Source organism: Drosophila novamexicana, unplaced genomic scaffold, assembly GCF_003285875.2.
Source record: "Drosophila novamexicana strain 15010-1031.04,08,12 unplaced genomic scaffold, DnovRS2.1 tig00004554-arrow-pilon, whole genome shotgun sequence".
In the NCBI taxonomy this organism is placed as follows: domain Eukaryota; kingdom Metazoa; phylum Arthropoda; class Insecta; order Diptera; family Drosophilidae; genus Drosophila; species Drosophila novamexicana.
Genome location: NW_020825051.1, coordinates 901,889 through 913,131, shown reverse-complemented (window position 1 = coordinate 913,131; position 11,243 = coordinate 901,889). Strand labels below are relative to the sequence as shown.

Sequence of the window (11,243 nt, the reverse complement as noted above, 5' to 3'; positions counted from 1 at the left end):
ATATAGCCTTTTTGTCTGTCTGTCTGTCTGTTTTTATGCAAACTACTTCTCAAAGAGTATTTGACTTTCGGCGTGCTTATAAAAGCTTTTTTCTTTCTTTTTTTTCAATTTTTTCTATGTGGCTTTTGCTATTTCATTTTGATTTATTTTAATTTGTAATAAATTACAACTTTCAACTGAGGTTTATTTATTGATGCCTGTGGGCCAGCATCATATGCCCCACCTTCCTTCCACCTATGCATCTATTGGACTGGCTTTAACATATTCGAATCGGGCGCAGCATCGCTTAATGGTTTTTCAATGTTAATGTGCTAAACGGAAGAAGAAAAAGTGAGAGTCTATTGAAAATGAATTATGAAATGTGAGTCAAGAGTTGAGAGTTATTATTGAAATACGAGCACATCGCGCAACCAATTCCCGGCTCCCCTCTCAGAGCTCAAATGTTGATTGTCATTGCCAGTCATGGGAAAGCTGGAGCAATGTGATATACGACTGACGACTATATATATGAATGGTAGCGAGGTGTCGTGTGCAGTAGCCGATACGGTTAACCATTTGCTTTGCTCTTGTGGCAAGTCTAACGGATGTCATCTGAGCATGTGGCTTGCTATTCTCGGGCTAAAGGTTAACGATCTTGAGAGGGCAGGGAATGGAAAGGTAATGAACTTTTATAGTTTCAAGCCAATGTCCCTAAGACCTAAAAGGTTACTTTAACTACAGAATTGTATTTAATGCAAGCCAATATAATTATATAATAACCTAAATGCCTACTCAATACTTTTTGTTATAATTTCTTGAAAATTGTTTATTTTTTATATAAAATTATATTTTATTATCTTGTATGCTGTTACTTTATTCTAGCAACTTATATCAGAGTGAGCATCGTGGGTTCATAGTTTAACAAAAGCTTGTGGTTAAGGTGGCTTAGTTTATATATATACATTTAGTAAGTGTCGATCGACCAGGTTTGTAGGGTAAATGCTTTAAGGCTTCTTCTTCGCCTCCTTAGCAGGTTCCTTGCAAGGAAGTTAGGGTTGTTGCGGAGCCTAAATACGTAGCTGGATGCTTTGGTTCTTTGACAACGTCGCCTAATATTGAAACCTTGCCTTGAAGGGGCAAGGATTACCATATATATAAGTATCTTTTTTCGGAGCGAGAGTTTATGGTTGGGGCTTAGCAGCTAGCTCAAACGCCCGATTTTGCTATGCCCTTGTTGGTTAACTCCGTGACATTTTTCTCAAACGTTAGTTGTCTATTGCCAATGGACTTAACATTCTTTGATTCAGATTTATTGCAGGCTAGATTGATATTAGACTAAATGACTTCAAATGGATGCTTGCTGGGCATTGCAAATACATTGAATTTCATTAAATTAACTTTTTATCTTAGCCGGTCAGCTTAAAATTGTCAGTTGCAGAGCACATTCCGTAATTTGAAAACAAAAGTCGGCTCTAAATTGAAAATAAGTATTTTTGATTGTCACAATTATCAAATTTATGGTAACGATAGCACCGTTAGATATGAACCATATTTTGTAATGTCGCTGTTCATAATTTCAATTCAATTTCGCATGCACAAATAGCCGAAAACTGATTGTTGTCCACTTTTTTGGCCAGCTGCATCATTAGAAATGCAAATAAATGTGCACAAAATTGTGCATTTTTGGAACTTTTAACGTCAAAACAGGCAAATTTATGGTCGTAACCACAACTTTGTGGTTTTAACTGTCCAAATTCATCAAAGCCCATCAAATGCAAATGCTTATAAACCCACCCACCCACAGGGGCTCAACTCACACTCAGATCGCCCGGGGCGCGTCAGGCGTGAATTATGACAATGCAGCCAGAAATACAAAAAAAAGGGTGTTGGGGAAAAGAGTGAAAGCTGGCGATAAGGCGTGACATGGGCTCTGCTAGGGGCTATGCATGTTAATAATTACTGCAAAAAATAATAGAAATTTTGAAAAATTTGTGTCTGCATAAATTTGAAATCAAGCACTGGAAAGCATTTTTGGGCACGAGAACACAAATAAAATACCAAACTAAATTGGTTAATTAATGCAGCACAAACAGAATGCTGGGCAGAACTGGACGCGGGTCGTCATCAATCATGGCGCGAAGTTCGGCCTTTGGTTTGGGTCGCGGCTCAATTGTGGTCGAAAATGATTTTTGGGGGGCAGCTAGCTACGGGAAGTGTTCGCTGCTTTCGCTTTCACTCACGGCTCGATTGACGTTTAAATTGGCCGTGGGGACGAAATATTCACCAATTAGATGCCCACATATGTGACAGGTAAAGTGATTAGGCGCCGGGCTACAACCAAGTATTATCTAAAAATACCTATGTCCAAATAAATTATGCGCAGACGTCAAGACGTCAACTTTGAAAAACCACAATGTATCACATTTCGCGCTTTGTGGATCTTTTTTTTCTTCTTTTTTTTAAGCTGAAGGCAAACAGCAAACATCCATTAGCCGACGAAAAATTCCTAACAAATAAATTAAACAATATGAAAAATATAACTCAATTGTGGGCATGTCGTAGCCAATATCTTAATGCTCTTTCCAATAGTTGCTTAATTTTCTAATCTAATGTAATTTATTTATTTTTATAGTTAATCAGAATATTTTGAAAGGATTTAAAAAGAAGCTTTTGCGCATTTTGTCATTATCTTTATTAATAAAAATAATTCAATAATTTAATTGTCTCAATTGTATTTCAGAGTATTTCAAAGTCCCATCTCTGATTGACATTTATAAACGTCTGTTGTCCCCCATGGCGTTCGTTTCGCCACACATTCCACAAACCCTTTGGGCCTACTCATTTGCACGGTTCTCAGAATGGGGGCGGGCGTTCGCATTGGGCAGGTGCACAGAGTTTCTGTTTGTCTAATGTAAAGGTATCTCAAATTTGCATAAAACCACAAAAACGGAAAAAACAAAAAAAAAAAAAAAAACAATAACAAAAGAGGAAAAACTCGCTGTACATTTTTAATTAATTAATTAGGGCGAGTCTCGTTTATGCTTCTCTAGTGCCAATAACGAGGCTATCAACGTCGGCGTTGCACACATTATCATGCCCCATTCTAATCAACGTGATGTGATCTTCATCATCATCATCGTCATCATCAGCAGGCAAAGCAAAACGCAAATATTTGTACTTGGATTGTGCTGGCTCTCGCTGGGCATTGCTGTCACTGTGTTTGCATATGCATGAACTTAATTTTAATTAATATTTTATTATCTTAATTATGCATCGCACCTTGCCACGTTTGCGTCCAAGTCCACGTCCGCGTCCGCGTCCGCCCGAGAGCTGCGCCCATTCGTCGCTAGTCGCCAGTTTAGTTTTCGACCTTTTGCTTAACAAATTATGGCCATAAATAAAGTAAACGAGTTAAAAGTGGTTTTGCGTGTAGACAGCCGACACGGACATAGACACAGGCCCGAACCCAATGCCTCCCGTGCTGCCGGCTTCCTGTGTCCTCAACTGTCTGCCTTCGGTCTAGCCGCAGTCTGGCGGCGCTTGGCTAATGTCATTTTCATATTGGCTGCTTTTTTTCTTTCCTTCGCTCTTTCCTAACCCTTTGCAAAGGGTTAATTCTTTGACAAATGTGCAGAGTGCAGTGCACAATTTTATTTGTACACTTTGCTGTTGTTGTGTTTGGTTAATTTCGGCTGATTTATTGCTTTTTATTAGTGGCGCTAATTGGCTTAAAGTTGGCTGAGTGTTCGCTTATTCATGGCTTAGACTTTGCAATAGTTTCAAGGAGTCTCAAAAGATATGCGTTCCATAGATAGAGTAGAATATTATTATTCATGCTGTGAGATTTATGTTTATTTGGAAGTACGAGTCAAGGAAAGCAGAAACCTCTTAGCTTAAAGGATTAAAGAGCAAGATCTATCGTGTAGTATCATATATATCAATTTCCAGTCGCTACATTAATATTTGATCGCAGGATTATTAAGACAATAACTTCGCTGACTTTTGCGTCTGCCAAGCGCAATGCATTCTTTTTGATTTTCTGCACATTGTTTGACAAAATTCTTTGCTAAAAATATGTTTTTCTTTTGTCGAAATTTCTGCCAAAAATGTTTCATATTTTGTGGAGTTGCCGCCCAATTAAATTTTGCAGTTGTGACCATACAAAAAAGTTGTGCCCGAACCAAAAAGCTGGCGACGCGTCGGTTGACAATGATGTTGCCGCCTTTTAACGCAAATTCCATGAAATCAGTCGGCAGTCGGCAGCGCGCATCGTGTTCACGTGGAGTTTTGGCCAAATCCTGGGCCATGCCTCTAGAAAAACATGAACAATTTAAACAAGGCGACAAGACGCAGACAACGAAGACGAGCCTCGACATTGTAGCCGTGTTTTGTCTGCTACAAAAATTGCAAGTGACAGGCAATTCATCATTCATTCGCTTTTCGACTTGACTGACTGACTATCTGACTGACTGACTGCGCCTCGACTCTAACTGACTGACTGACCAACGAGGAGGCGGAGCTGCCTGCCTGCCTGCCTGGCTGGGAGCGACTCCTTTTTTGTCTGCACCACCAAAGCAATTTCATGGCCGGCACAACTTTAAGCATAGTAGAGAGTCAACGCGTTGACAATTTAATGCATATAAAGCTAACACAAGTTGGCCTGGACAATGGGTTCAGCGGCCCTGCTTGGTTTTCTTGCCGAAGCACTGTGGCCAAGCATAAAATAGAAAGACAAACAGGGTCATTTTAGGGCTTATTATAATTATATTTGCATATATTTATTTTATTTTACGTGCTATCAAAATAGTTTGGCAGATAATACAATAAGCTTGCGAATCGAACGCTCTGACATCAGGCAGGACAAACAGTTTGTAATATATACACATCTCTCCGAGCATACTTTTGACTTTGAATAATTTAGTCGACCCACTGTGCAACGTCTAGTCTTGCCCTTTTGGAATTTTAAATTGTTTTAATGTGTGTGCTGAGCAGCTCACAGCCACGCCCGCGAGATGATGTCGTCAAAGACCCAGCTCACCTCCCAGTAGGAGCTGCTGGTCGCGGGCATCATTTTTCAGCTCCCCCCCCCCCCCCCCCCCCCCCCATTCGGTTGCACTTCAAGGATCAATCAATTTTTTAGCACGACTTGGGCTGATGAAGTGCCGCCGTTGGGAGCTGGCTGCATTGTTGCCCGTCTGTTTAATATTCAGTGAGTAGCATCGCCGAGCGCGACGAGCAACTGCACCAATTTGGTGCTGGCCACTGGAACTGACTGACTGCCTAGCTGCCAGGCTGGCTGGCTGGCTGGCGGATTTTGATGCATTTTATCGCTCAGCGGTGCAGTTCATAAATTTTTAAACGTTCGCCTGCAAAACAAACAAGCTTCCATCTCTCTCGCTGCCAGCCATTGCATCGCATCCAGGCTGCAAAATTTATTCATTGCGACCAAGACACACGCATGTAATCAATTTTTATTTTAGAATCCTCTCAGCAAGGGACAAGGCAGGTGCAAAAGTTCCTTTTGCTCTATTATAATTGGATTAAATACCGTTTCTGTTCTGCTCTGTTCGGTTCTGTTCTGTTGGGTTCGACAAGGACCTTGCGCACATTGCGTACATTAAACTGAGCATACGCGAATATTTTTGCAGGTTGTTGTGTCTGGTCCGGTCTGGGAATGTGTGGACTTGTCTGGCCTGCTGCTGGTCTGGCATTTTTAACGAGCGCATCGTCGGAGCTGCAGTCATTTACAGAGTCCGTTGGGGCGGCAGCCGCCACAGCAGAGGCGGCGGTGGCGGCTGTTCTTAAATGACAACGGGCGGGGCCCAAAAAGTAAGACTGGGGAATTGCCCATGTTGCGTGTGGCAACAGTTCGGAGTGCGCCGCCATAAAACGGTTAAAAGTGAGGCAGTTCGTGAGCTTTAAACGCAGCTGCGTCGATTGAGGCAGCTTAATGTGATTCCACTTGCCTCCTCTCATTCTCGCCCCACTGTGTTAATCCTCCGTTTAACCTTGAGCTTAAACTACTTGTGTTTTAAGTGTTTTTCACTTGAGATAAAACAGATATTGTAGGCTTAAGGAATTCTTGGAAGCGGCTATTCTTAGATTATAAACTCACATATCTGTTGCCAATTTGTTTTTGCTACTCAAAGATTACACTTGGATGAGTGGCATGAAGTGAAAATTAATTAATTTTCATATAAAATATAAAAAGGGAGGATTTTAGATATCATTCATACATATTTGTAGATATTGCCAATCATTTTGTATGGAACATAATCTATATGCATAATCGTGTATGGTTCAAAGAGACCAACAACAAATTAATAGTTAAGTCGAGGATTAGTTGTAAACAATTTAAACAAGCGGAGGTCGAGCGAGCACCCTGTTGGCCAGCTAAGAGGAAAAACTCCTTTTTTTAAACAATAGCAAACAATTTGTTCTTAGTCCCGCCTTATAAATATATTAGTGGGACTTAGTCGTGAAGTGCAAAAGCGAATAGCATAACTACGACTAAATACTTGGACTATCTACTTGCTAAATAGCTTAGAATAGATGACTTTATAAGATGAAGATGAGACTCCGACTCTACTCTCCCAGAACAGTTCAAGAAAGGCATTGTTAGGGTGCATAATATATTTCCAAAATCGGAACTTAGCGTGCAGTCAAAATGCGGCCTTCTATCTCTTCGAGCTGGTCAGTGGTCACAATTGGCCATTAACTCAGACGGTTAAGACAAGACAGACGCTTACACAAATAGATCAATTTATTAGTTTGCTGTTTCCAACTGTATGAAAACGTAATATCTCATTCATAGTAGTATCCCAATTTCTAATCAGTAGAAGCTTGTTTTCGGATAAATGCTATATGTGAGCAGTAAATCCTTGCATTTTCTCAAGTCATAATGCTTGTGTATATAACGAAGCTAGTTCGAAGTTTCATAGCAGAGGTATGCGAACCGATTTACTGTCTGATCTATGGACACGACAATGATCACATCGCATGGATTCGGCTGATGCGTAGATTGTGCAGCTTCTTGACGGGCGTGGTGCTGGCCTATTTGATGTGGATGCTCTTTGCATTCAGCAGTCATTTCGGCAAACTGTATGCCGCAGTTGTGCCAGAATGGGTGGTGTTGGTGGTGTTTCTGCTGTTCAACGGACTCGCCTATCTGCTCAGTCGCAGTGTGCGTGTGGTGACATTATTGATATTTGTCGGTCTGCTGGGCAATGCGGGCCGCAGCTATCTTCGTGCGACGGCATTTGCGCTTGTGATTTCGGGCCCCATTGACAATCTGGTGAGGAATGCCGGCGAGGTGGCGCGAGTGTTTGCCTGCACTACGATACTCACATACAATTTGACCAAGACCCGTTTCGATCTGATGGCCAAACCCTTTACGAACACACTGCAAACGATGAAGGAAGACTTGGACGAGATTCAGGGCAACTTTAAGGAGCTGCAGACCATTCTCGAAGATCTCAAATACGGCGTGGAGTACACGGACATCGAGGATGATAAATTCGGCAACAGCAAGCATCGCCGAGCTGCCAATGCGACCAACGAGTTTTCTAACAATTCCAGTTACCCACTACCCAAAGCTTCTGCAGTGCAGGCGAAGTTTGTGCGAAATATGCGAAATCGCTGTAAACATCAGCTGCGTAGTGGTCATCATGTTTGTCGGGAAATATTTCTACAGGGTTATCGCAAATGTGCTACCAATTTTCCCGACTGGCTAGCCAGTGTCGTTTGCTGGCCCTATCGCGTCGATATTATATGCAGGGTCAATATTTTTGGAAATCCAGATAAGTTGTGCGATGCCTCAAAGGTAGGAATATGTATAAAATGTTGAATTCTTCAACTCTGGATTAATACACTACTGACCTAATACAATTTCGTTGAGGGATTTCAGCGGCACATCTATGCATCTTTTCTAACCTTTCTCTTACCCTAAGGTTGTGCCCTCCAACTTCGGCGAGACTTATGTAAATCTGTTGGTCGCGGAACATCAGCTGTATGATAATAGCTCGAATATTGAGATCACCTATCAGATGCAGAACGTGACCACGTCAGAGCAATTGCTTAGTGCTCAAGAGACATCGGAGCAGTTTATCAAGGATTTTGAGCGCAGGAGGCGTACACTTAGTTTTGTGATGATGATTATTGAGAAATTTCTGTACCTGTTCATTTTGGGCGTGATTTGTACATCGATTCGATACCATTACAAATATTGTATCAATGTGGAATTTGATAATTTTTACATAACGGACTATTTCAAGCACGTGGATGCACGCCGCAAGCTGGCACAAAAACCTTCGCTTTTACCCTTGCGCAGCCATGAGAGGCCCATGTTTGTGGATGTGGAAGAACTTAACAGCCGTACCGACAACGAGAGAAGAACTGACTTTTTCCATTTGTTGCAGCTATCACTGGAGGTTATTACAGCTGGTATATTCATTCTGCTAGATCGACTGGTTGTTAATCTACTGCGAATTATTCACAAACGCTCGCTGATCACCTATCAACAGGAGGGTGAGCACGAGGTTCGCTTTCGTGTATGTGAGAGTAGTGAAGCCTTCTCTCCAGCCCTCATAGTAATATCGTTCTTCAATTCAACTCTTAGATCAATGGCACTGGACTGATGGCACGACTGCTGCGCACCACAATGAAAAACTTTAATATACACGAGAGAGTCTCGACATCCTTGAGCAATGAGGAGTGTCTGCCAAAGCCGCATGTGCTGCCGCGAAGCTTTTACATCAAATTGTTGCTACTCTATTTGATCATCCTGATGCTTGTCTATGTGAGCACCACCTTCCAGCGGTTGCGTCGCGTCATTTGCAGTCACTTCTATTACAAGCGGGAGAAATGGCGCATACTTTTTCTCTACAGTTCCATTCTGCGCTGTCGCCACTCCTATAGGGAGGTGATGCGCAAGAGGGCCGAAGAGAATATGGCCTCAAGGCATGTTCAGGGCAGAATCAATATATGCCTGATCCTGCGCTTGTCCTATCCGAAAATATTTGGCTGGCTAGCCAATTACAACTGCGCCAAGCGCAGTTGCCTCACTTGCAATGCTCGGGAGGACAACAAATTTGTGTTCTGTGAAAATTGCGGCATGCCGTACTGTAGGGACTGCTGTAAGGAACTGAAAACGTTGTGCGTCTACTGTGATGAGTTAATGCACCAAGAACCGGCACCTGAACTCAGTCCAAATGCTCATATTCATCGCAAGAGAAAGTAATTAGCCGATGGCGGAAAATGTGTGAAAATATACTGCCCAGTTGTATGGAAAAGTATGTTTCTGTATAAACACTCGGCAATTACCTTCTTTACTATTTCCAAGCGGGTCATGTGGCTCCTTTGCGAATAATCGCTTGGAAATAAAGCTTTCGTATAAAATCACTTCTAAACCTTATATCTAATATTCGCTGCTGATAGCATATGCTTATATATAGAAACAGGTACATACAGACATATGTAATTAGTGTTTATTCTCCGAATGCATATACAATTTCTTTGACTCGGCACGTAATAGGATCTGCGCGGTAATTGTCCATTTTCCAGTCTGCAGAACTTAATTCTTCGTAGTTTTTAAGTGTGCTCGTCTCTTTTTGCCGTTTCAAGTATCTTGAAATGCGCCTGCAGCGATGTCTGACGGTTTGTCTGCTGTTTGGCAACATTTCTTCAGCCATCCGTTCATCCTGTTGGATCACCCTTTTAGTCTTTTGCCGCTTTATGCTGTGCTGTCCTGTCCTGGGCCTAATATAATTATGCACATGTCTAGGGTTCCGCAAAAGTTGTTCGCTGTTGTCCTTAGACAAACTTTAGCCAGGCATTATGCAGCCCCTTTACTGATTCGATTATGTCTGCAGAAAATTTCAACACACTACAACTTGCACCAGGATTAAGTTGCAAAATTGTTAATTAAAAATAATAAAAACGCTAATTGAAGAAATGCCTACAGCCAAACCGTCAGTGGAGCCCCAAGAAGGGTAATAGACGAAGCAAAGTTTTTCTGGTGGAGCCCAGCAAAATTGTCTAGACTTTGTTGTAGGTTTGGGGGAGTTTCTCAATTGCTTTGGGGCACTTGGTGAAACAGTTGCAACAGTTGCGACAACAGCAAAGAGGCAAGACGAAAACGAAAACGTCTTTGTTTTAATATTCATGCGGGCCGCACTCGTGCATGTAGTTTTGTGGGCGTGGTTACCTTAGTTGCCGGTTGCCGGTTGCCAGTTGCCAGTTGCCCGCCCTGCGTACAATAAAATAATTATGCAAACAAAAGCGGCAGCAGTGAAAGAGTCGCAGACATCCGCGTAGCTGGCAGTTGGAGGCGAGACCGCAGCCGCAGCCACAGCCACAGACATCTGCGTCTTCGTCTGCTGCTGTCGCTGCATCTTTCTATTGAAATTTCACACATTTCGCCAACGCCTCAGACCTCAAAAAAAAAAAACCAAAAAACACGGGAAATATGCGCAAATTTTCTTACGAAAAGCAAATACCAAAGCGACAACGTCGAGAGTCGTGAAAATCTAAAGCAAGCAGCCAGCTCCCGCCTTCCGATTGACTTCCTTCGCCAGTCGCTCTTTTATTCAACTTTTTTTTTGTGGGCATGCCGTGTGCGAAGGTGATTATTTGACGTTCACACCTTGTCCGCCAGTCCTTAGGACTTGGACGTGTATGGAACTGGGCGAGGTCGTCTCTGTCTCCGTCTCCATCTCCAACTCCATCTCCATGGCCGTCTCCATTGTTGGCGGTTGTTGTGATCAGCCACAATAGTGACAGGTGTGACAGTGCCCCGACAGCGCGGCGTGCAGAGATGGGGGCAGCCCAGTTTTGTGGAGCAACGAGGCGGCTATGAAGATGTAAACTAGACGAGACGACGATGAAAACTGTAAAGCAAAAAAAGAAAATTATTTCCTAGAAAATCGCCGAGCAGCTGGTGAAACGAGCGACCAGTGCAATAGGGCTGCAAAAGGCAAGCGGTATGCATGAAAGATAAGATACCCTCTGATATATTTATTTAAACTTTAATGACGAGGTATAAAATATAAGCATATTACTCGATCTCGATGCTCACAACGTTGCAACTTCTATTCTTTAAAAGCATATACATATTAAGAGCTCTACTTGCTATGTCATTAAAAATTATATTTTAACTACAATATATGTACATATATACTCTTCATCATATACTCTTCAAGCTTTCAAACGATATGCTCACATACACATCACAATTACGGGGCATCACAAAGTAAAAAAAGGTATAC

The 11,243-nt window shown here is 42.2% G+C and overlaps 1 protein-coding gene across 1 annotated transcript; it reads left to right on the top strand.

Moving 5' to 3' along the window:
* The first annotated feature begins 6,853 nt into the window (after positions 1-6,853).
* LOC115769886 (protein sneaky) lies at positions 6,854-9,864 on the top strand. The gene is made up of 3 exons (XM_030714896.1): positions 6,854-7,801; positions 7,929-8,528; positions 8,597-9,864. Exons 1-3 carry the CDS (start codon positions 6,881-6,883, stop codon positions 9,215-9,217), a joined length of 2,142 nt encoding a protein of 713 aa, XP_030570756.1. The 5' UTR covers positions 6,854-6,880; the 3' UTR covers positions 9,218-9,864.
* The last annotated feature ends 1,379 nt before the right edge of the window (positions 9,865-11,243 follow it).